Genomic DNA, 27,590 nt, shown 5'->3' with positions numbered 1-27,590 from the left:
CTTGATAGGGGGGTTGAGAGGGATCTCTGCATGACTAACCCACAACTAATACCTTATCTGCTTTAATCAGATAACATTAACTAACCTATTAGGGTCAATTCTGACCAGTAGCCCACTGCTACAATGTAATGGATTTCATAAATTACTCTCAACATGGGAAATTAAAAATATATATTTCAGTGGAGTAAAACTATTATCTTAGTGGTAAACTGACCCCCACTCTCAGATTGACTTTACTTTATTAGGCTTTCTCAGCGGACACGGCCATTAATATTCATCGCGTGATTGGTTGAGGCTTCTTGGGTGCGTGACGTCATTCTGAGTCCTTACCAAAACACACAACATGGCGGACCGTTTCGCTCACCTCGGATCTGAAACCAGTAGTAACAAGTCAACTTCAATGACGTTTAACTTAAAATGAAAAGACAAATCTAACATACCTCAGTAACATAGTCACAGAGGAGGGCTTGCTAGCTTGCTGCAGGCTTTAAGTCATGTCCTATTCTTGTAAAACAACTCAACTTAGCTAGCGAAATGCTAATTGACGACGCTAGCTAACGCGTAAACTAGACTGCTTCTAGACTCGGGAGCTCATAGGGAGCTTCAGGAGGCAGCGGGTTAGAGGATTCCACCAGGGGCAAACAACAACTGGTTACCAGAACTGAACCTACGGACATAGGGAAATTACATGTGGTATGTAAAGCTTATGTATAGAGTATGTCCTTGGTAGCTGTGTGAATATAAAGTCACTTCAACCTTAGATGACTTCACCAGACCAGTTGGTGGCACTATAGATGTCATTGGCACCAGTGGCCCCATTGGATACTGGAGCAATAACTATTGACCAAGTGGACTTTTTCTCATGCAAATTATTGTTAGATTTAAATTATGCAGACGAACAATGTGAAATATTGTGATTAGTATATCTGTATAATCACATATTGTTGCCCTATTATGTGGTCTGAACGTAGTGAAAAGTGGTTTTTCAATTCGGGAAAATGAGAAACCGAAAGTTCTGCCGCTTTCACAGTCAGCATATTACAGCTGTGAGAGTGTATACAAGTATTTTGGAATGCTAATGTGGAGGGCACCAAGTGAGATTTAAATCAACATGGGAATGTGGAGGGCACCAAGTGAGATTTAAATCAACATGGTAATGTGGAGGGCACCAAGTGAGATTTAAATCAACATGGGAATGTGGAGGGCACCAAGTGAGATTTAAATCAACATGGTAATGTGGAGGGCACCAAGTGAGATTTAAATCAACATGGTAATGTGGAGGGCACCAAGTGAGATTTAAATCAACATGGTAATGTTGTCAAGTCCTGACCAGCAGATGGAGCTATTGTATTAGTTTTGGGGTCAGGACGTGGCAGTTTTGTGTGTGTGAATGTTTGTGTTGGTGATTGGGGCTTCCAATTGAAGGCAGGTGTGTTGAGTTGCCTTTGATTGGGAGTCCTATATAGGTGTGTGTGTTTTTCTTTGGGGTTGGGGGTAGTTGTTTTTGCACTGCGTTTGTATAGCCTGCAAAACTGTTGCTGTCGTGAGTATCGTTTATTGTTTGTTTTCCTGTGGATGCTTTGAGTATTTTCATTAAAAGAATGAGTATCCACATAACCGCTGCAGTTTGGTCAATTCAACACGGCACCTTTTGTGACAAATGTGGAGGGCACCAAGTGAGATTTAAATCAACATGGGAATGTGGAGGGCACCAAGTGAGATTTAAATCAACATGGTAATGTGGAGGGCACCAAGTGAGATTTAAATCAACATGGTAATGTGGAGGGCACCAAGTGAGATTTAAATCAACATGGGAATGTGGAGGGCACCAAGTGAGATTTAAATCAACATGGGAATGTGGAGGGCACCAAGTGAGATTTAAATCAACATGGTAATGTGGAGGGCACCAAGTGAGATTTAAATCAACATGGTAATGTGGAGGGCACCAAGTAAGATTTAAATCAACATGGTAATGTGGAGGGCACCAAGTGAGATTTAAATCAACATGGTAATGTGGAGGGCACCAAGTGAGATTTAAATCAACATGGTAATGTGGAGGGCACCAAGTGAGATTTAAATCAACATGGTAATGTGGAGGGCACCAAGTGAGATTTAAATCAACATGGTAATGTGGAGGGCACCAAGTGAGATTTAAACTAATACATGACTAATTAACACTAAACTGGGCATTGCTAATATTTATTTTACATAATTGCATTACGCTTAGCTCGTTAGTACATTTCATATCCGCTTTGCTATGTAGGATTTCACAGTCATCCAAACGCTGGGCCAATCATTTCCAGAACCACTTTGCTTGGGTCTAGAAGTGATTAAAACACCTTGGCTATGCCTACCTGCTCATTAGGGGCACAAGTGGAATAAGATATATGAGAGAGAGAGAGAGAGAGAGAACGAGAGAGAGAGAGAGAGAGAGATGGATGTACTATGAATCGCTGTACCTTGTGTGAGCAGTCAAACGTTCAAGGACATTTGAATTGAATAGAGGCCATTAACATTGGGTAAAGTACTGTTTTAAGCTGATAGGCCTTCGTATCTGACTCTATGGTGTAGCTTACACTTCAGATGTTTTCTGAGAGTCTGCATTGATTTCTCTGTCCAGAATTGGACTGGCCAAAAGGCAGTTCGGGCCAACGTCATATGGGCTGGTCCGTCTTTAGCCCAGTGGATCTGTCGAAATCGGGATTTCTGAGCAGAATGATCATTATTTGAGGGCCTTGAGGAAAAAAAAACTTGCCTGTTTGTTAGCCCTCCATTGTAGTCCTTCTGTTTCAGTATAGCTTGTGAGCTTCCTTCCTTCCAGTCCCTTTCCTTGTATTCATTTTACAAATACACTTGAAACCGGTGACACTTCACCCAAACCCACTCACATCATATACTACCGTTTGTTTGCGTCCCAAATGACACCCTATTCCCTATATAGTGCACTACTTTTGACCAGTGACCTATGGGACACCCTATGTGCCCTGGTCAAAAGTAGTGCACTATATAGGGAATAGGGTGTCATTTGGGACGTGCCCTATGTCATGTGCAGTCCCAGCAACAGATGTCAGTTATATTGAAGAGGTTTGTTCTCACACCTTATGTAGTTCCAGTGGCAAAGAGGGAAAAAACACTGGAGTGTGCCAGAGTTTCACTTTGTATGAAATGTTTATCAAACACCAAATGAGACATTTGTTTATTAGCCGTCCATTCAGCCGGCCGTGGATAGCTTGGACACCACAGCAAGGGACAGACCACTTGACTGACAGTTTAAAAAGGTAAACGACAGCTCTCCTGACTACGTACAAACATCTGTGACATCATGACGCTGACACCATGTACAGTAGACATGACATACAGCCACAGCCGTAAAACAGAGGGTTCAAGTCAAGTGTTACCCAGACTTCCAGACCCAGTCCACACAACACAACCTCCCGGCCTCCCCCAGCTCCTCACCTCCTTGGAGGGGACTCGTGAGCCCTTCCTCCTAGTCCACCAGGTCTCCACCATGGCGATGACACAGGAGAGCACCACTCCGGCCGCTAGCACGCAGAACACGCCGGCGAAGCTGTGGATGTCCAGGGCACTGCCGCGGTGTTTGGTGTGCACCGTTGAGTACAGGTCACACGGGCTGTCCCGGGGCCACCACTTCAGTTTCAGGATGTCCATGTCCCCGTTCTGCTGCAGCTCCAGGATCCTGACATACACACACACATGGACGCACACACACACACGCGCACACACGCACACGCACACACACTAATTGAGGACAGATCTTTGGTATTGTCTGTAGGTGTATACAGGAACAGGAAATCACATTCAGATTGGACCGCATCACATTTTCTTCAGGTTGTAGTAAGTAGCTTAGACTCAGAGCCATATACAGCCGCTAGTGAAAGTCTACACACCCCTTGCACAGTCTTCAGATTTCGCTGTGTTAAATCTCAAAAGGAAATAAATTACTGATCTACACAACCTACTCAACATTTTCAAAGTGAAAGACAAATTATAGAAAATGTTTCATGTTAATAAAACATGAGTAAAAAAGATGATGTCTCGATTGCCTATATCTTCACACCCCAGAGTTCATTCTTGGTGGAAGCACATTTGGCAGCCATTACATCTGTGAGTCATTTTGAAGAAGCTTCTACCAACTCTTAGAGCAATATATATCCAATATTTTTGTCAAAATTGCTCAAGCTCAGTACATTTAGTTGGGAGTCATTGATGGACATTTCACTAGGCACTGTATATATACGGCTAAACTAAAAGATGGTTGTTTTTATTCAAAGGAATCCACTGAGCATGATTCATCTCCTTCACATTCCATGATGATCTGACGGCGGAATCTCAATTACGTTTCCTTGATTCCTTGCATCCTTCTCTAAACGCATTAGAAGAGGTCAGAGGAGGGGGGAAAAAAACAATGCGAGGAGAGGACATAAGGAATTAAAAAAATACAATTGAGATCCAACCCTGATTCTCTGCAGTTGTGTGAATGGTCCTCCAACACTAGAGGGCGATATCGGCCAGATAACGGTGCCACAGAATGACAGCTGTATTAGCCTGTCAAAGTAATTCTAAGAAATATGAACATCTTTTGTAGCAGAGTGTAAGTACTTTTCTGTAATTATATTATGCTGTCCAGATAACGGAAATGATTTATCACATCCACTAAAAAACAGTAAAGGTTAACTGGTGACCCTCTGTCCACTTACATCACGTGTTAAACTCATCTTTCACGGGTTTTTACTACTCCCTTGTACCTGATTGATGAATTAAGGTCACTCATTAGTAAGGAACTCACCTGGTTGTCTAGGTCTTAATTGAAAGTAAAAAACTAAAAACCTGCAGACACTAGGTTCTCCATGGAATGAGTTTGAGAACCCTGATTTACGGTGTTGTATTTCAGAGGTTTGACTTGCGGTATTGCAGGAAACAAAATTAACTGCAAACACACATGCACACACACGTACCCACACACGCAGGCACACACACCTTACCCACACACGCAGGCACACACACGTACCCACACACGCAGGCACACACACGTACACACACACGTACCCAGACACGTACCCACACACGCAGGCACACACACGTACCCACACACGCAGGCACACACACGTACCCACACACGCAGGCACACACACGTACCCACACACGTACCCACACACGCAGGCACACACACGTACCCACACACGCAGGCACACACACGTACCCACACACGCAGGCACACACACGTACCCACACACGCAGGCACACACACGTACCCACACACGCAGGCACACACACGTACCCACACACGCAGGCACACACACGTACCCACACACGCAGGCACACACACGTACCCACACACGCAGGCACACACACGTACCCACACACGCAGGCACACACACGTACCCACACACACGTACCCACACACGTACCCACACACGCAGGCACACACACGTACCCACACACGCAGGCACACACACGTACCCACACACGCAGGCACACACACGTACCCACACACGCAGGCACACACACGTACCCACACACGCAGGCACACACACGTACCCACACACGCAGGCACACACACGTACCCACACACGTACCCACACACGCAGGCACACACACGTACCCACACACGCAGGCACACACACGTACCCACACACGCAGGCACACACACGTACCCACACACGCAGGCACACACACGTACCCACACACGCAGGCACACACACGTACCCACACACGCAGGCACACACACGTACCCACACACGCAGGCACACACACGTACCCACACACGCAGGCACACACACGTACCCACACACGCAGGCACACACACGTACCCACACACGTACCCACACACGCAGGCACACACACGTACCCACACACGCAGGCACACACACGTACCCACACACGCAGGCACACACACGTACCCACACACGCAGGCACACACACGTACCCACACACGCAGGCACACACACGTACCCACACACGCAGGCACACACACGTACCCACACACGCAGGCACACACACGTACCCACACACGTACCCACACACGCAGGCACACACACGTACCCACACACGCAGGCACACACACGTACCCACACACGCAGGCACACAAGTGACTTGAATGACAATGCTTATCTTTGACTGTGCCCCTACTAAGTACAGCATGTAAAAATGCTCCCTATCTATCTAAAATGTACATTTATTGAAACGGTAGTTTACATAATTGGCAAATGAATAATGTCACAGAGGAGCACATTTTATTTCAATAACATATACACTACCGTTCAAAAGTTTGGGGTCGCTTAGAAATGTCCTTGTTTTTGAAAGAAAAGCACATTTTTTGTCAATTAAAATAACAGGGGCGGTAGGTAGCCTAGTGGTTAGAGCGTTGGACTTGTAACCTGAAAGTTTGCAAGATCGAATCCCTGAGCTGACAAGGTAAAAATCTGTTGTTTGGCCCCTGAACACGGCAGTTAACCCACTGTTCCTAGGCCATCATTGAAAATAAGAATTTGTTCTTAACTGACTTGCATAGTTAAATGTAAAAACATCAAATTGATCAGAAATACAGCGTAGACATTGTTAATGTTGTAAATGACTATTGTAGCGGGAAACAGCTGACTTCTTATGGAATATCTACATAGCCGTAGAGAGGTCCATTATCAGCAACCATCACTCCTGTGTTCCAATGGCACGTTGTGTTAGCTAATCCAAGTTTATCATTTTAAAAGGCTAATTGATCGTTAGAAAACCCTTTTGCAATTATGTTAGCACAGCTGAAAACTGTTGTGCTCATTAAAGAAGCAATAAAACTGGCCTTCTTTAGACTAGTTGAGTATCTGGAGCATCAGCATTTGTGGGTTCGATTACAGGCTCAAAATGATCTGGGATTACTGTTGGAAGACTGAGGTCTAACCTGGGATCACTGTTGAGAGACTAAGGTATCTAATTCAGATAAACCACGTATAACAGATCACTCAAAGTTGGCTCAAATGGAATCAAAAATAGGAAATCATGTGAGTGAAACAACCAATCAGAAACAGAGACAACGTTGGAGGAAATGTAATGATGATTCATCAGAGTCAGTCGCGATGGAGATTTGAGCTCGATGATTGATACTGTAGTTCTTGTGCCGCCAACAAAGACAAGCCAGAAAAGGATACAACGAAAGGAGTTATTGCACAATCTGATGGAATGGAATGAGGGAGATACCTCAGCTATCAACATGCAGGAAGTCATCCAAGTGTTGAGATTTTTCAAGGCGTTTGTTTGTCAACATTTCAGAAAACTTTGTCTTTTATATTTTCCTTACAGTTTAGATTTTTACCCCAACCTCCAATCCACCGATGCGCGCACACACACACACACACACACACACACACACACACACACACACACACACACACACACACACGAGGGATACATTTTTATAGCTAATAAAAAAAGAACTGAAAAAAGTGACTATAAAATACTTGAGATTGTTGCCAAAGCTCATCACCGAAAGAATAGTCGTTTATCACTGTAACACAGCTGCCCTTAAAGCACAGTCATTTATTACTGTAACACAGCTGCCCTGAAAGCACAGTCGTTTATCACTGTAACACAGCTGCCCTTAAAGCACAGTCATTTATTACTGTAACACAGCTGCCCTGAAAGCACAGTCATTTATTACTGTAACACAGCTGCCCTGAAAGCATAGTAATTTATTACTGTAACACAGCTGCCCTGAAAGCATAGTCATTTATTCCTGTAACACAGCTGCCTTGAAAGCACAGTCGTTTATCACTGTAACACAGCTGCCCTGAAAGCACAGTCATTTATTACTGTAACACAGCTGCCCTGAAAGCACAGTCATTTATCACTGTAACACAGCTGCCCTGAAAGCACAGTCGTTTATCACTGCCCTTATGCACTAATTGGAATCTCAGTGCTCTGCCTCGTCTCACTCCTTTATGTGTCAGATCAAATGTTTACCATTGACCTGTCCATTAGAAAGACCCTCTGCTTTGACCAGCCTGGGGATATGCTGCTGAGCCTCCTAGGTGACATGATGATGATTGTGGTTTCTAGCTCTGGTCCAGGGCGTTACTGCACGTTCCTCCAATGGATATGTTGTGCACTAACGCCCTGGACCAGAGCTAGCGATACTTTACAGCAATAGGATAAGCTTATATTATTGCTGCCTATTCATGGATATTTGATAGACAGATTTGGAGACTAATCCCGCTGCAAGTATTGTGAGTAATATGATCATTTTGTCCCCCAGAAATTCAGCATGTTTTATTGCTGTGGAAATGTTGCTCCTTGTATTGCAATATTTTGTTCAAGAACAGATATCACATCACATCAAGTCACTAATGTTGCAAACACGGAGTAAGACATGGCCCCTTTCACATTACAGATCATTTATCTTATCACAGCTACTACTGAGCTCAGTCTTCTATGCATTCAAAGCCAGTCTAGTCTACTCACAGCACACTGTGACGTCCAAACAGTCAGTCTTTTTTCTTCTTCTGACACTATTTGTGTTTCATTTGAGCTACCATGAGTCAACACAGGCAATACAAAAGAGGAGTCCCCCTCCTCCTCCCCCCTCCACACCCCAATTATACTGTCTCCATGTGCCTTTTTCCTTCCCTCAGTTCTTCTTCTGAAATAAAAATCCATTTGATGCTGTTGAGCCTGTGATAACTAATCATTTGGAAAAGGAGAGAGATTACGCAGCCTGGGTACAGGCCCGACTTTACAAATCCACCATTTTGTATTCTCACTAATAGCTTAATAGCCAATAGTGTCTATTGATCACCCTCTGTGTCGAGAGGCTAGCAACAGCAGCCATGGGACAGAAGATCATTGGTGGAGAACCGTTTATAAGGGCGCATGACAACCTTTATGACCTTGACAATCTGAACAGCTGCTGCTCAAACAAATGAACACCCTGTGTTCTTAATGAATTATAACTCTGAAGGGTCTCTGCTCATTGAGACCAATGGGTCTTGAATTTATTAACAACCACCCATGATGGAGGGATGGAAGGATAGCGAGATGGAGGGACAGAGGAATGAAAGGACAGAGGAATGGAAGGTCTGAGGGATGGAGGGACAGAGGAATGGAGGGACAGAGGGATGGAAGGACAAAGGGGTGGAGAGATGGAGGGATAGAGGGATGGAGGGATGGAGGGATGGAGGGATAGAGAGATGGAGGGATGGAGAGATGGAGGATGGAGGATGGAGGGATGGAGAGATGGAGGGATGGAGGGACAGAGGAATGGAAGGACAGAGGGATGGAGGGATGGAAGGATGGAGGGATGAAGGGCCTACAGTCCCCCGGGCCCTGTGCAGTGATAATAGGTGTTATCACCCAACAGATGAGCTCCAACTGGGGCTATAGAAATGTCACCTCCAAGGATAGGATGGCTTGTCTGGGCCGGTACATACTGTAATAATTAAAGCATTGCCACTCTCAACCTCTGTATCACTGTTGTAACTGGGTCAGGAACTGGGTCTGGGTCAGGAACTGGGTCAGGTCAGGGACTGTGTGTGTGTGTGTGTGTGTGTGTGTGTGTGTGTGTGTGTGTGTGTGTGTGTGTGTGTGTGTGTGTGTGTGTGCGCGCACGTGGCGAGATGGAGGGATGGAGAGATGGAGGGATGGAGGGATGGAGGGATGGAAGGACAGAGGGACAGAGGGATGGAAGGACAGAGGGGTGGAGAGATGGAGAGATAGAGAGATGGAGGGATGGAGGGACAGAGGGATGGAGGGATGGAGGGGTGGAGAGATGGAGGGATGGAGGGATGGAGAGATGGAGAGATGGAGGGATGGAGGGATAGAGGGATGGAGGGATGGAGGGATGGAGAGATGGAGGGATGGAGGGATGGAGAGATGGAGGGATGGAGGGATGGAGGGATGGAGGGATAGAGGGATGGAGGGATGGAGGGATAGAGAGATGGAGGGATGGAGAGATGGAGGATGGAGGGATGGAGAGATGGAGGGATGGAGGGACAGAGGAATGGAAGGACAGAGGGATGGAGGGATGGAAGGATGGAGGGATGGAGGGACAGAGGAATGGAAGGACAGAGGGATGGAGGGATGGAAGGATGGAGGGATGAACGGCCTTCAGTCTCCCGGGCCCTGTGCAGTGATAACAGGTGTTATCACCCAACAGATGAGCTCCAACTGGGGCTATAGAAATGTCACCTCCAAGGATAGGATGGCTTGTCTGGGCCGGTACATACTGTAATAATTAAAGCATTGCCACTCTCAACCTCTGTATCACTGTTGTAACTGGGTCAGGAACTGGGTCTGGGTCAGGAACTGGGTCAGGTCAGGGACTGTGTGTGTGTGCGTGCGTGCGTGCGTGCGTGTGCGTGCGTGCAGTAGGTTGGTGTTTTCCTCTTTCAGGTTCTCCATGACCTGGGCCATATATTTTTTGTTATTTTATTAGGATCCCCATTAGCTGTTGCAGAAGCAGCAGCTACTCTTCCTGGGGTCCACACAAAACATGAAACATGACATAATACAGAACATTAATAGACAACAGCTCAAGAACAGCTCAAAGACATGTATTTTTTAAAGGCACATGTAGCATTAAAAATCAATACATACAGTACATTCGGAAAATATTCAGACCCTTTGACTTTTTCCACATTTTTAACGTTATAGCCTTATTCTAAAATGGATTAAATAAAACATTTACCAGATCAATCTACACACAATACCCCATAATGACAAAGTGAAAACAGGTTTTTAGAATTTTTTGCAAATGTATTGCAAATAAAAAACTGAAAAAACCTTATTTACATAAGTATTCAGACCCTTTGCTATGACACTTGAAATTGAGCTCAGGTGCATCCTGTTTCCATTGATCATTCATGAGATGTTTATACAACTTAATTGGAGTCCACCTGTTGTAAATTCAATTGATTGGACATGATTTGGAAAGGCACACACCTGTCTATATAAGGTCTCACAGTTGACAGTGCAGGTCAAAAGAATTGTCCGTAGAGCTGCGAGACAGGATTGTGTCGAGGCCCAGATCTGGGGAAGGGTACCCCAAGAACACAGTGGGCTCCATCATTCTTAAATAGAAACAATTTGGAACCACCCGGCCAAACTGAGCAATCGGGGAGAAGGGCCTTGGTCAGGGAGGTGACCAAGAACACGATGGTCACTCTGACAGAGCTCTGACAGAGCTCTCTGTAGAGATGGGAGAACCTTCCAGAAGGACAACCATCTCTGCAGCACTCCACCAATCAGGCCTTTATGGTAGAGAGCCAGACGAATGCCGCTCCTCAGTAAAAGGCACATGACAGCCCGCTTGGAGTTTGCCAAAAGGCACCTAAAAGACTCTCAGACCATGAGAAACAAGATTCTCCGTTCTGATAAAATCAAGTTTGAACTCTTTGGCCGGAATGCCAAGTGTTACGTCTAGACGAAACCTGGCACCATCCCTACGGTGAAGAATGATGGTGGCAGCATCATGCTGTGGGGATGTTTTTCAGTGGCAGGGACCGGGAGACTAGTCAGGATCGAGGGAAAGATGAACGGAGCAAAGTACAGAGAGATCCTTAATGAAAATCTGCTCCAGAGCGCTCAGGACCTCAGACTGGGGCGAAGGTTCACCTTCCAACAGGACAATGACCCTAAGCACACAGCCAAGACAACGCAGGAGTGGCTTCGGGACAAGTCTCTGAATGTCCATGAGTGGCCCAGCCAGAGCCCGGATCTGACATCTCTGGAGAGACCTGAAAATAGCTGTGCAGCAACACTCCCCTTCCAACCTGACAAAGCTTGAGAGGATCTGCAGAGAAGAATGGGAGAAATTCCTCAAATACAGTTGTGCCAAGCTTGTATCATTACACCCAAGACTTGAGGCTGTAATCGTTGCCAAAGGATTGATTAGGGAAAAAGACAATTTAATCAATTTTAGAATAAGACTGTAACATAACAAAATGTGGAAAAAGTCAAGGGGTCTGAATACTTTCTGAATGCAGTGTACTCACAAACTATCCAGGTCAAATAGTGGAGAGGTGTTGTGCCGTGAGGTGTTGCTTTATCTGTTTTTTGAAACCAGGTTTGCTTTTCATTTGAGCAATATGAGATGGAAGGAAGTTCCATGCAGTAATGGCTCTATATAATACTGTACGCTTTCTTGAATTTGTTCTGAATTTGGGGACTGTGAAAAGACCCCTGGTGGCATGTGTGGTGGGGTAACTGTGTTTGTCAGAGCTGTGTGTAAGTTGACCATGCAAACAATTTGGGATTTTCAACACGTTAATGAAGTCAGTCCCTCCTCAACTCTTAGCCAAGAGAGACAGCATAGATATCTCTGAATAGTCAGCTATCTCTGGTCTATAACCTATACAGTATATAACTCTGAACAGTCACCTAGCTCTGGTCCATAACCCATACAGTATATAACTCTGAACAGTCACCTAGCTCTGGTCCATAACCCATACAGTATATAACTCTGAACAGTCACCTAGCTCTGGTCCATAACCCATACAGTATATAACTCTGAACAGTCACCTAGCTCTGGTCCATAACCCATACAGTATATAACTCTGAACAGTCACCTAGCTCTGGTCCATAACCCATTGTAATGGCCTAATCATTCTCACTCATGCCCTCTGATGACAACACACAAACACACACACACACACACACACACACACACACACACACACACACACACACACACACACACACACACACACACACACACACACACACACACACACACTTCATGACATCAAGGCCTTGCCAAGGAGTTCCGTGTTATTAGGGAAAAAGCTCTCATACATCACCTGTTCCAGGAAAAGAATCTAATGTCACATAATGTAATGTATGCAGTCTATTGTTGAGGGTGGTGGGATGTAAATGTGTTTGTTGCTCCCCCAGTCAGCCAGTTCAGTCTGTATGTCTTTACTAGCCAGCATATCTGCCTCCTGGGCTCTGCATGGCCATTAGTGAGGACTGCTGGAGCTGTTGCCGTGGCAACCGACTGCAGCAGAAATAATCACATGTTATTAGATGGCTCTGACAGTGGCAGACAAACTACCCTACTTGATAAGACTAAAGGGAGGACAAGAAAAAAATAAGGGGAAAAAAAGGAATAATAAAAAATATATATCCTGTTTGATGCAAACAAATAATAATGTCTGAGAGGCAGACAAAACGACTCATTTAGAGATGCTACATTTCAGTTGAACACAACAGCACATAAAACACACACACACACACACAATGTTGTATGTGTACCCGCACATGTAGCACTCACGTACATGTTCATGTACACGTATTAGCGTGCACACACACACACACACACACACACACACACACACACATTGATAAATCTGGGGTCTAGTGTCATATTCACAGGCAAATTGCATCATTACATACTCATGGACTCCACACCCCAGACATCCTCTAGACCAGGAGGTTGTTCTATATCCCTAAGGGGCGATGTTACAGGGCACCAGGGTGTTACAGGGCACCAGGGTGTTACCATGCACCAGGGTGTTACAGGGCACCAGGGTGTTACAGGGCACCAGGGTGTTACAGGGCACCAGGGTGTTACAGGGCACCAGGGTGTTACAGGGCACCAGGGTGTTACCAGGCACCAGGGTGTTACAGGGCACCAGGGAGTTACCGGGCACCAGGGTGTTACCAGGCACCAGGGTGTTACCAGGCACCAGGGAGTTACCATGCACCAGGGTGTTACAGGGCACTAGGGAGTTACCATGCACCAGGGTGTTACAGGGCACCAGGGTGTTACCGGGCACCAGGGTGTTACAGGGCACCAGGGTGTTACAGGGCACCAGGGTGTTACAGGGCACCAGGGTGTTACCGTGCACCAGGGTGTTACCGTGCACCAGGGCATGAAAATAATAGACCCAAACAATCTTTTATCCCAGTGGCAATAAGTCTTCTGAATGACAATCACTAGTTGGTCCAGCAGGCAGTATAGTTAATACTGTAGCCAACGGTGAACAGAATCATTATGGACCACACATGGACTGACTTTTTTCTACTATAATTCACTGTCTTTATTGTCTGTCTTGTTGACTGTCTCTCAATGACTGTCTTTATTGTCTCTTGTTGACTGTCTTCCTTGTCTCTTATTGACTGTATTTATGATACAGCCTGGAATTGAACCGGCATCTGTAGTGATGCCCCTAGCACTGAGATGCAGTGCCTTAGACCGCTGTGCCACTTGGGAGCCCATAACATAAAAGTGATCTTAATTATACTTGCAAATGTGTTTTGACAGTGGCGCGAGCCGTGTACTGGGAAAAAGAAAACTACTACGGAAAATCTCTGATAGCAGAAATGTCAACCACTCAGTCATTAAGTCCCACTTATGAGCTTTAATGACAGTTTCAGGGGCGTGATATTTTCTCATCTTGATGCATTGGACTTTAAGTGACAGCTCTGTCACTGTTCCAGATGATGTGGAAATGAACTTGATGTCAGGTGTCAACCCCTTTTTCGCCGTGGCCACAGTAGAGCCTCACTTCATTATGGAGTCATTTCCAGAAACCGGAAAAGCGACCCCCGAGGCCATGGTTGGAGCACACAGGACGCGGACCCTCAAGTTCTAAGAAGAAAGCTGTCACTGTGCCACTGGTGGCGGAATACCATCACTAGGGATCAATAACACATCCACTTTGGGAGCGCTCCACCCACACACCGATTCTAGTATTCTTTAACAATTAAAGTTAGAGTTTCCTGGCCAAGCATTCCCTGCTCTTTAGGCAATGTATTGAATGTGGTTGATACCTGCATTGTACTAGGTGCCACTAGACTGGAGGCCTTACAACTTTCCTTAAGCACTGATTCTACTTCAGTGTATCCTGCTACACAGTACTCTCCTAATAGAGCCAGACTGTGATTTTAAACTCTACAGTCTGGTTGGAGTAAACAGTTTATTCATCCTGTGACAAACAAGCCAAATGATAGCACCAAGGAGGACTCCGTCGTCGCCGCCACAACAAGAACAACAATGAGAAATGAAAGGCCATTATGAGCCATGGCTTGCTGCACCGTTCCACAGTACTGCATAAGCACTAAAGACATTAGAGACGAAGGCATATGAATCTACAGCTGTCATGTGTCTCCTACAGCCCCTGAGTGTGTGCGTGTGTGCACGTCTGTGTGTGTGTGTGTGTGTGTTTGTGTGTCTGTGTGTCTGTGTCTGTGTGTGTGGACGTGTTTAACTCTTCACAAGAATAGTAAACAAACAAAAATTTGACCAACTGGGGGTATACTATTAGTCCCCTCAAGGTCAAATGCTATTAATTGGGGGTTTAGGTTTAAGGTTAGAATTAGTGTTAGGGTTAGAAATAGGGTTAGGGTTAAGGTTAGGAGCTAGGGTTAGTTTAGTGTTAGGGTTATGGTTAGGTGTTTGGATTATAGTTAGGGTTAAGATTAAGTTTTTGGTTTAAGATCTGGGAACCACACATCCTTACTAGTCTGGGTACTACACATCCTTACCAGTCTGGGTACCATACATCCTTACCAGTCTGGGTACCACACATCCTTACCAGTCTGGGTACCACACATCCTTACTAGTCTGGGTACCCCACACCCTTACTAGTCTGGGTACCACACATCCTTACTAGTCTGGGTACCACACATCCTTACTAGTCTGGGTACCACACATCCTTACCAGTCTGGGTACCACACATCCTTACCAGTCTGGGTACCACACATCCTTACTAGTCTGGGTACCACACATCCTTACTAGTCTGGGTACCCCACATCCTTACTAGTCTGGGTACCCCACATCCTTACTAGTCTGGGTACCCCACATCCTTACTAGTCTGGGTACCACACATCCTTACTTGTCTGGGTTCCACACATCCTTACCAGTTTGGGTACCACACATCCTTACCAGTCTGGGTACCACACATCCTTACCAGTCTGGGTACCACACATCCTTACCAGTCTGGATACCACACACCCTTACCAGTCTGGGTACCACACACCCTTACCAGTCTGGATACCACACACCCTTACCAGTCTGGGTACCACACATCCTTACCAGTCTGGATACCACACATCCTTACCAGTCTGGGTACCACACATCCTTACCAGTCTAGCAGATTATATATACACATCACAGTGCAGTTGCCTGGTGACTCACACTCTCCAGTAAAAGGAACAGGATGGCTTTCTTGGAACTGTTTTCTTGGTTGTTTGAGTCTACCAAGGTAAACAACAAGTCATTTGGAATGAGGTATGGAAAGGAAATACTCTATCAAAGACAAACTGTCCTTGACACATGCACACACATGCACGCACGCACGCACGCACGCACCCTCTCTCTCTCTCTCTCTCTCTCTCTCTCTCTCTGCACAGTGTCAAAGCAGATCAATTATTTTTCATCTTTCTCTTAATCCTCAGGGAATTTCAAACTGAACACTGTGAGTATACAGGAGAGAGAAGCAATACGCAGTGCACTTCAAAATCCACAGGTTCCCTCTCCAAAAACCAGTGGACTTCTAAAAACCACAGGTTCCCTCTCCAAAAACCAGTGGACTTCTAAAATCCACAGGTTCCCTCTTCAAAAACCAGTGGACTTCTAAAAACCACAGGTTCCCTCTCCAAAAACCAGTGGACTTCTAAAATCCACAGGTTCCTTCTCCAATAACCAGTGGACTTCTAAAATCCACAGGTTCCCTCTTCAAAAACCAGTGGACTTCTAAAATCCACAGGTTCCCTTTCCAATAACCAGCGGACTTCTAAAATCCACAGGTTCCCTCTCCAATAACCATCGGACTTCTAAAATCCACAGGTTTCCTCTCCAATAACCAGCTGACTTCTAAAATCCACAGGTTCCCTCTTCAATAACCAGTCGTCTTCTAAAATCCACAGGTTTCCTCTCCAATAACCAGTGGACTTCTAAAATCCACAGGTTCTCTCTCCAATAACCAGTGGACTTCTAAAATCCACAGGTTTCCTCTCCAATAACCAGCGGTCTTCTAAAATCCACAGGTTCCCTCTCCAATTAGACATGAATCCCTGACTATTTGTCTTTCTACCGATAGCTTGGAGATATTTGATTAGAGAGCCTCTGTTTTCTCTCCAGGACTTGAGGTTCTGATTGAGAAGGCCAACGAACGCCTTGGAGATATTTGATTAGGGAGCCTCTGTTTTCTCTCCAGGACTTGAGGTTCTGATTGAGAAGGCCAACGAACGCCTTGGAGATGCCCTTGTTTTTATTCAAAAGCAATATCTACCCCAAGCTCTCCCATTCCACGCTTTGAAATACCAATAGTTGAGAAAATGTTGACACAGTTTGATAATGAATACTGATGCCATTTCCAAGCCCCACATGATCCCCACACACAGCAAAACTTCAAATGGACTTCTCCTCTGCCACAGAGTGAATAGCAAAATAAATCTCCTTGTGCTTCGAATGAGGCAACGCATGGAGACACATTTATTTGTGATGATAGTGGGGAACACCATAAAGAGTGAAACATTGCATTGCCACCACTGGTTGACAAATACAATTTCTCCATAATTTCAGCTTTGTGCTTCATTGACTTAAAGTCTGGATAAAAACATGTTTTCCTCAAACATTTTGTCTCAGTAATTTACCTTGCATTGTTGCAGGAACCATAGGGAACACTGTTTTATGAAAATGAGTTTGGGAAGTGCTCCCCAAGAGCTGTCCTGGAAATAATGACAAGGAATTAAATAGGACAGTCAATTAATAACTTGTTTACTTTCATAACCACAAATATTCAGCAGTTTTGTGCATCAATAGATAAAGTGGTCTAAATGGAATGAACACTGACTCACACGCTGGCACACACGAATAAACCAGGGCACACGCACGCACGCAAGCATGCATGCACGCACGCACGCACGCACACACGCACACACACACGCTGGCACAAACAAATATACCACGCGCACACACACACACTCACACACAGGAGCATGCAGAAGCATACATGCACGAACAAACACACACACAAACACACATACACAAAAACAGGTACATGCGCACACACACGCACACATATATAAACAATACACACACACATTTTCATTGTAAATACAAATGAAGCTAGCAACCGCCACATGATGGCATACAAGTTCCTCTCTTAGGTGTGTCTAGAAATTAAAACAAATGTAGCCAAATGTCTTTCTCAGTGCAGCAGCATAGCATTAAAGGTGAGTGGGACACTTGAGCATGTCAGAATGATTGAGTTTTACTACATGCCTTTGTCAGTAATCTCAAAGGAAATGTCTAATAGAGAAGGGATTTGGCATTTTGTCTTAGTGTACTTTGTCAATCTAACAACCACCTATAATCCCATCACAACATTTTATGTCCTTCCACAAAGGTCCTTTCACAAATGGACTGGGACAAACTCCAGTCCGCTGAATGACAGAAGGTGACATTTCACTAAAACGCCATACAGCAGTTGACAAAATCCGATCTGCCTAAATGTTTCTCAAAACTGTGTGTGTGTGTGTGTGTGTGTGTGTGTGTGTGTGTGTGTGTGTGTGTGTGTGTGTGTGTGTGTGTGTGTGTGTGTGTGTGTGTGTGTGTGTGTAAAACAAGGAACATTAGGAGAAAGGCTATTTTAAACATACTGGTTAGGTTTAGGGCAGTGGCAACCCATCATTCAGGGCAGGTGGGGCAGGAAAATACGGAGCGTAGGGGTTGGTGATATTCTCTAGTTGCGCCGTGATTGGCTCAGTCTTCTGTGTGTGTGTGTGTGTGTGTGTGTGTGTGTGTGTGTGTGTGTGTGTGTGTGTGTGTGTGTGTGTGTGTGTGTGTGTGTGTGTGTGTGTGTGTGTGTGTAAAACAAGGAACATTAGGAGAAAGGCTATTTTAAACATACTGGTTAGGTTTAGGGCAGTGGCAACCCATCATTCAGGGCAGGTGGGGCAGGAAAATACGGAGCGTAGGGGTTGGTGATATTCTCTAGTTGCGCCGTGATTGGCTCAGTCTTCTGTCACTCATGGGGACACTACATCACAGCCAAGTCTAAGGGTTGAACTCGAAAATTCAAGCCTCTTGGATGCTGCCATAGAAGTGCCCATCCAAGAAGGCTCAAGGTCATTGGCCACATATAGAATTATGTCAAATAACATTATATATATAGTTGCTTTGATTGGACTGCTAGCTAAGATTACTTTCAAAATCTTAGCTAGCAGTCATCATCATGAATTAAGTCAACAATCTACTAGCAAATTCTTTTTAATCCTTGTCATATGAAGAGAAATTATGAAGAGAAATTATAGATAAAACGTATAGGTGTTCATCGACCATTGGACAGAAACATTACACAACAAATTCAACAATGAGTGGTTTGGAAGGAATCAGTGGCTAACTGCAAGCATTGTAAAGCAATCACTAGCCTGCTATCCAGTGGAGTGGCTGTGTAGTCCCAAGTCTGGGATTAAGGGTCTCTTTTCCAGGTTGAAAATGATAAACATTCAACATTGGCCATGCTGTCAATGAAGCATGATTTGTGCCGCACTCAAAACAACTGTAAACTTGGAACTGCGAATCTGACTTGTTGTGTTGTACAGTGTATGTTGTGTGGTAAACTGTTAGTAGCCCATGTGCCTCACCCTAGTAATTTGGTCTATTTTCCCCTCTTTTTGCCTACTGTTCTGTAGCCTATAACCTGTTTTAGAGAAATGTAATCATAGAATATTTTAAGAGCTGTCATTGTCTGCTTATATGGCCCCTTTATTTATCCTACAGTTCTGACTTGGTGTACAGGGAGAACACTGCAATAACGGCCCATGATCTGAATTCTGTCACTATACATTTGAAAAGTGCTGAACAAACAAACAAATGTCCTAGCTCGCTCAATAATGTCTTAATCGAAATTACGGATTGCCTCTCATCCGCTTATCGTCCCCTTATGCCATAGTTTGTACATCTCAATTGTCATTAGAAACCACATTTGTTTAAGCAAGTCAGCCATATCAGCTATGTTTTTTAAAAAGGCAGTAAATAAGGGTGAATTAACTGTTTCGCTGCCAGACAAGGCTCCGCTGATAGCCAGGTGTAGCAGTGGTAAGGTGTTGGGACTGCTGTTGGGACTCTGCTGTTGGGACTGTCATGCCTGCTCCCACTCTCCCTCCGTGGCGCTCGAGGGCACCAGGCTGCCCAGCATTACGCACTACTGCCACCATCATTACGCACACATGCTTCCCTCATCACACGCATCAGCAATTCATTGGACTCACCTGGACTCAATCACCTGTGTTGTTTCCTCCCCTATAACTGTCTGTTCCCCAGCTCTGTTCCCCGCTTTTGCATTAATTGTCATATGTCTTTGTGCTACCCGGTTCTGACGCTGTTCCTGTCCTGTTCCATGTCTGTGGCAATATTAAATGTTCAATCTCCGTACCTGCCTCTCTACTCCAGCGTCGGTTCTTACAGGGATAGCTTTATATAGGCCCTAACAGTTGTGGGCACCGTTTGTCACCATTAGAGTGCAACTAATGTATTGTTTACTGTAATGGCTTTGCTGGCATGCATCCCACAATTATTTATTTTTTTGACCCACCAAGATTTACATGCTAAAATGGCCATTGGTTTAGGGTTAGGGTTAGAATTAGGGTTAGGGTTAGAATTAGGGAAAGGGGATAGTGCTTAGGTTTAGGGTTAGAGTTATGGGTAAAGGTTAGAGTTAGGGTTAAGGTTAGGGTTATGGTAATGGTTAAGGTTAGGGAAAATAGGATTTTGAATAAAAATGTATTTTAGGTCCCCACAAGGATAGAATAATGTGTGTGCGTATGTGTGTGTGTGTTATGAATGTATGTATTTATGCATGTATGCACCTTGTATTGCATGCTTTTTGCAGACTTACCACAGAATAGTGCGGTAACACTTGACTATTATAACTTTTTATAATGCTTCATACTAGGGGCGCAACTTTAACTGGGGATGGGGATGGGGACGGGGGGGGGACGGGGTACATGCCCCCCACATTCTGAAATTGCATTTTTGTCCCCCTCCAGTTTGACCATTTTAATGTGATACAAAAGCCGGCAACAGTGTGATTTAGGACTATGAGGACGCCTCTGAGCGGTCGGGTAGGCTGTTTGGAGTGTTTATTCGTCTAGATAAAAATAAAATATATATCTATGTATATAAATATACAGTTCTGGAAAAAATTAAGAGACCACTACAAAACTATCGGTTTCTCTGGTTTTACTATTTATAGGTATGTGTTTTGGTAAAATTAACATTTTTGTTTTATTCCAGAAACTACTGACTGTGAAATTTGGTGGAGGATCGGTGATGATCTGGGGGTGCTTCAGCAAGGATGGAATCGGGCAGATTTGTCTTTGTGACGGATGCATGAATCAAGCCACGTACAAGGTTGTCCTGGAAGAAAACTTGATTCCTTCTGCTCTGACAATGTTCCCCAACTCTGAGGATTGTTTTTTCCAGCAGGACAATGCTCCATGCCACACAGCCAGGTCAATCAAGGTGTGGATGGAGGACCACCAGATCAAGACCCTTTCATGGCCAGCCCAATCTCCAGACCTGAACCCCATTGAAAACCTCTGGAATGTGATCAAGAGGAAGATGGATGGTCACAAGCCATCAAACAAAGCCGAGCTGTTTGAATTTTTGCACCAGGAGTGGTATAAAGTCACCCAACATCAGTGTGAAAGATTGGTGGGGAGCATGCCAAGACACATGAAAGCTGTGATTGAAAATCAAGGTTATTCCACCAAATATTGAACATTAGTATTGTGTTGTTTAAAAATGAATATGAACTTATTTTCTTTGCATTATTCGAGGTCTGACAAAACTGGATCTTTTTTATTATTTTGACCACTTTTCTGCAAATAAATGCTCTAAATGACAATATTTTTATTTGAAATTTGGAAGAAATGTTGTCAGTAGTTTATAGAATAAAACGAAAATGTTCATTTTACCCAAACACATACTTATAAATAGTAAATCCAGAGAAACTGATCATTTTGCAGTGGTCTCTTCATTTTTTCCAGAGCTGTATATGATGTCCCCCCCACTTCTAAAACCAAAGTTGCGCCCCTGCTTAATTCTGTACCTCTGGGAGAAGATGTCCCTGTATGGACTGCCGTGCTGCATGGCGAAGCCGTAGCCCCGATCTGGTGCGTTGCTCCCCACAGTGTAGAAGGAGCAGTCCTCATCGTTGATGGCCATATACTCCAGCACCGCCGCATCCCACACAAAGGCAAAACGCCCGTACTTCACCTGAGAGAAAAGTAAAAACACAGACATAGAACTACTGAGTGTATTCATGAGGGTCAAACTGCTGTGTTCTGATGGGCTACGCCCTTTCTTGTAATTCTATTTCTATGGTTAGAAACAGATATAGAAACACATAACACTATACAAACTATATGTTGACACTTGGGTAGAGAGATGGTAACATGATTGAACATGAACATTAACCGTGGCTAATTGTGTGTTATGCACTGTGGAGTAGGGTGAAGTGTTGCCCCTAGACGCTGATTTTGGGTCAAATTTTGTATCTTCCACAGTAGTCAAGGTCAGGATGTTTTTTTCTTGTTTTAATTGTACATGGTCCTTGACAAATCAATCAATAAAATCTAAAAGAAGACATACATGATTAAGTTACCCTGTAATTGGAATATAATATGTTATTTTAATTTGAAGCTGTAGCGAGTGCATGTTATAGCTTAATATTCATCACACACTGTGTCAGCCCTTGCATCTGTTTCAAGGGGGGAAGTCTAGGTTAAAATGGTTTGTGTCCCAAATGGCACCCTATTCCCTATATAGTGCACTACTTTTGACCAGGGCCCATTGGGGCAGAACTGTATTTGGACTCTGACGTATCATTAACTGTAATGGTACTTTATGAGATTTTCAGGCACCTGACACCAGTCTGTCTGGATGGGGTTCAACGTGATTGCCCAAACAGTAGACCCTGAGATGAGGAAATCAGACAGCTACCCTATGGGTACATCCCAAATGGTACCCTATACCTTTGATAGGGCACTACTTTTGAGTGCACTGTATATGGAATAGGGGGGCATTTGGTAAGCAGTATCTTCCTTCTCCTGGATTCCCTTTATTTTTTTTATTTTCTATTTGACCTTTATTTAACTAGGCAAGTCAGTTAAGAACAAATTCTTATTGTTATCTTCAATTCAGGGGCAGAATGACAGATATTTACCTTTCGGTTACAAGTCCAACGCTCTAACCACTAGGCTACCTGTCGCCCCATTATATCACAGGGTCTTACAGATTTGCTTCCAGGAAAATGATGTTGGGTCAATCAGTTCTACTGGCTTGGAAGTTAAGATGACATCTGACCACAAGCATACACAGTGGTTGTTGAGGTTACTAGTCAATCATAGCCAGCAAGGAGTTTTATGGGATCAGAATGCACATTTTTGGATTTATGTACTCAACAAAATTCAACAGAAACGCAATGGCACAATATCTTTCTGCATGTACTGACGTTTCCCTCTGGGAAAAATAAAAGCAATTATATTATTTTATTTTGTATTGTATTCTATTTTATGGTTGTCACATGCAAGACAGATGTGAGCTAGTAAGATTTGTCTCCTTGTTCAAATATGTTTTATGGCATTTTTTTACCCCTTCAAATTTCTCTTATCTCCTCCCTGTCTCTTGTGCCCTCTTTTCTCAACACTTGATGAGTGTTTCTTTGGTTTTGAGAGAAGGCTATTATAATGGAATACACGGTTGATGATGATATTATCTGCAATAACCCAAAACCCATTTAAAACTAATGATATAATAATGGGTAATCTAAATAGGAAGGTTTAGTCAAGAATGGGGCGGAATCCTTCTGAACATTTATATTGTATAATTTCCTCCACATATGAGAAATGTCCTTGAAAGTGTCTAGTGAAAGTTGATCTACTTCATCACATGACATCATTAAAAAATTTAACAAAGCGATGTGCAAAACATTTCCTTTTATGAACACTTTAAAATGTTTATATGGTCGTTCTTATCCCTTATAACGTCAAACATCTATTGCGCAAGAGCAGGGAAGAAATGTCGAGATTCCTATCGATTACCAAACCATTTCCAGAGGAGAGCACGGAAGTGTAAAAAAACAAGCCGGTACCACAAAGTCCTCGCCTTATTGATGTGATTCCAAGAAAAACAACTATAAATAGACTAGTAGAAACATAGAAAAAAAGAGAGAGGGAACAGAAGGAGACGAAGGGTAGAAGTCAGGTAGTGGTTTAGTGGTGGCGCATGATGAGAGGAGAAGCAGTGAGATATGTCTTTCCGTATGGAGCGAGTGCAGCCTGCCTGGAGCCATGGCAATCAGAAGAGCCCTGATAATTATTAAGGCGTTGTCGTCAAACACCGGGCACCCGGTGAATCCTAATCACATCATTGTCTTTTCTCGGAAATATGACTGCACTACTCACTAGATCCGTAATGGTGAAATTAAAGCCGTTCATCCGTTCCCTTGGGGTACGCTGGGGTAGCCTAATGTCGTTTATGTGAAATATGTTTGTTGTCATTGGTTGTACAGCGTTTCTATTTTTGCATCATCATTTAAAAGCAGGTGATGGCCTCGAAGCTGAGTTGTAATTACTGTGCCGTGAGCATACAGAGTGTTTAATGCTTAATTAACACAAATGCCCTTCCTTTTGCAATTTCAAACACATGATCCTGTAGCTTACATCGATGACAGGGTCTACATTGCGGACAGAATACATAGGGGAAAAGTACATTACATTAAAGGTACAACAAACCAAATAAATCTCAAGTTTGGGGTTAATAAATACTGTTGATCAAAATCAAGTCTAACACACTAGCAATTTAATTTGCAAATCGCCGAACTCTCCCCTTTACGGCACATGTTTTAGATTGCTAACTGGTTGTGATTACTGTACCCGTAAATTATTTCAAGCGCTAATTATTTCAAGCGCTAACGTTGTAGAGGATTTAGAGCTTCACACTCAGCTTAAATGAGGAGATCCTTATTTAATGACATTTTTTTTTTACATTTATAAGAACTACCATGGTGCCGAATATCAGACAGAAGACTGGGGAGAACAGGCTGGAGCTACGTGTGTCCCAAATGCGATAGGGTTCTGGTCAAAAGTAGTCCACTATATAAGGAATAGGGTGCTATTTCTGACTCAGACTTCTTTGTGGCTTGTTCAGCTCATGTTCTCTAGCAGACTTCAAAAGACTGAAACACTGAAGGGCATGTTTTCCAAGAAGAGACTCACACTTCATCTTGCCTCATGATTAAAGTCCTCACACATACCTAAAGTGGTATTTTCTCTCAATTTCGGTTTAAGTTCATTAGAAGGGGCTCATATTTAGGGTTTTGGGGGTTTTGGTGGTTAGTGCTTGTGCTTTGTTCTTCATGTCTGGGCTATCTCAAATGATTCTGTGGCAGCACACAACTGGTAGAGAGTCACAAAGTGACGAACTCACAGCGACTGCATGCGTGGAGTATTCAAACAAGTATGTTGACATTATGTACAAATCTGTCATAGGCATGTGTAAAGTAGAGGGTTCCAGAGGTTAACAAAGACAATTACTGGAATCAAGGATGATGAAACTGTGGCAGATTTAGGGGATTAATGTTAGGGTTAGGGTTAGGGTTAAGGTTAGAGTTACGGTTAAGGTTAGCGTTAAGGTTAGAGTTACGGTTAGGGTTAGCGTTAAGGTTAGAGTTACGGTTAGGGTTAGCGTTAAGGTTAGAGTTACGGTTAATGTTAGATATTTACACAATGTGGGTGCAAATCAACTGCTTTTTCTACGTTGTGTTTTCAGGTCAGGATACCTGAGGCGGACCAGGCCCGTATCCACCAACCGTCTCAGAGTAGAAAATGGGTCGTAAGTATTGACAATAAAGACATTACTCCTACTCTCATGGGTCAAATAAAAGCTATGCATGAAACCTCTTTAGTCATAAGAGTCACACCAAGTTGACAGATATTTAGGAAACCTCATGTGCTGTCATAACCAGTTAAGAGTTTCCAACAGGCAACTAAATACTATAAAAATGCAGGGAGTCAGTGGTTGAAGTTGTTAAAATAATATTTTGATATGTCAATATAATCAATCCATAAATAATCTAGATCTACATGCAAGTAGATCTTGCACTTTAGACAATGATTTCACAGGAGGCATATTTCAATATGATATTCCTAAATACTTATAACAACAAGGCTAATATATAAACACATTTCTTTTTTGATTATTGAATTACCTACATCATGTTATTTCAAGTTATCCATTTGGAGTGCAAAATCAGGTTGGTAAAAACATTTCTACGTTTGGCATCCATAAAAGTTGAGCAACTAAAGGAATCTAGGGCTGATGTTAACTTTGATCGCGTTCGATGAAAATCATAGACCTTTAATACGTTGTATGCAACATTATCGGCAAGTGACTCGATGCCGACTGTAATGTCTACTCTGCCAAAGAGATTTAGGGTTGTTAAACAGGAGTGACTCGATGCCTACTGTAATGTCTACTCTGCCAAAGAGATTTAGGGTTGTTAAACAGGAGTGACTCGATGCCTACTGTAATGTCTACTCTGCCAAAGAGATTTAGGCTTGTTAAACAGGAGTGACTCGATGCCGACTGTAATGTCTACTCTGCCAAAGAGATTTAGGGTTGTTAAACAGGAGTGACTCGATGCCTACTGTAATGTCTACTCTGCCAAAGAGATTTAGGGTTGTTAAACAGGAGTGACTCGATGCCTACTGTAATGTCTACTCTGCCAAAGAGATTTAGGCTTGTTAAACAGGAGTGACTCGATGCCTACTGTAATGTCTACTCTGCCAAAGAGATTTAGGGTTGTTAAATAGGAGTGACTCGATGTCGACTGTAATGTCTACTCTGCCAAAGAGATTTAGGGTTGTTAAACAGGAGTCACTCGATGCCTACTGTAATGTCTACTCTGCCAAAGAGATTTAGGGTTGTTAAACAGGAGTGACTCGATGCCGACTGTAATGTCTACTCTGCCAAAGAGATTTAGGCTTGTTAAACAGGAGTGACTCGATGCCTACTGTAATGTCTACTCTGCCAAAGAGATTTAGGCTTGTTAAACAGGAGTGACTCGATGCCTACTGTAATGTCTACACTGCCAAAGAGATTTAGGGTTGTTAAACAGGAGTGACTCGATGCCTACTGTAATGTCTACTCTGCCAAAGAGATTTAGGGTTGTTAAACAGGAGTGACTCGATGCCTACTGTAATGTCTACTCTGCCAAAGAGATTTAGGGTTGTTAAACAGGAGTGACTCGATGCCTACTGTAATGTCTACTCTGCCAAAGAGATTTAGGGTTGTTAAACAGGAGTGACTCGATGCCGACTGTAATGTCTACTCTGCCAAAGAGATTTAGGGTTGTTAAACAGGAGTGACTCGATGCCGACTGTAATGTCTACTCTGCCAAAGAGATTTAGGGTTGTTAAACAGGAGTGACTCGAGGCCTACTGTAATGTCTACTCTGCCAAAGAGATTTAGGGTTGTTAAACAGGAGTGACTCGATGCCTACTGTAATGTCTACTCTGCCAAAGAGATTTAGGCTTGTTAAACAGGAGTGACTCGATGCCTACTGTAATGTCTA

At 43.7% G+C, this 27,590-nt stretch overlaps 1 protein-coding gene across 3 annotated transcripts in view; it reads right to left on the bottom strand.

The window, feature by feature from the left end:
* The window catches only part of LOC106585836 (glutamate receptor ionotropic, delta-2), a 628,475-nt gene that overhangs the window by 7,366 nt on the left and 593,519 nt on the right, over window positions 1–27,590 (bottom strand). For all 3 annotated transcript variants that reach the window (XR_001324086.2, XM_014172508.2, XM_014172509.2), the window contains exons 14-15: window positions 22,065–22,231; window positions 3,457–3,697 (exon numbers count right to left, since the gene is read on the bottom strand). Coding sequence is in view for 2 of the 3 variants with exons in the window: in XM_014172508.2 (XP_014027983.1) it covers window positions 3,457–3,697; window positions 22,065–22,231 (408 nt within the window). In the remaining variant the exon portion in view is untranslated. The remainder of the gene's footprint in view (window positions 1–3,456; window positions 3,698–22,064; window positions 22,232–27,590) is intronic.

Source organism: Salmo salar, chromosome ssa24 (assembly GCF_905237065.1).
Source record: "Salmo salar chromosome ssa24, Ssal_v3.1, whole genome shotgun sequence".
In the NCBI taxonomy this organism is placed as follows: domain Eukaryota; kingdom Metazoa; phylum Chordata; class Actinopteri; order Salmoniformes; family Salmonidae; genus Salmo; species Salmo salar.
The sequence above is the reverse complement of the archived record's forward strand: the minus strand, read 5'-3'. Positions and strand labels throughout refer to the sequence as shown.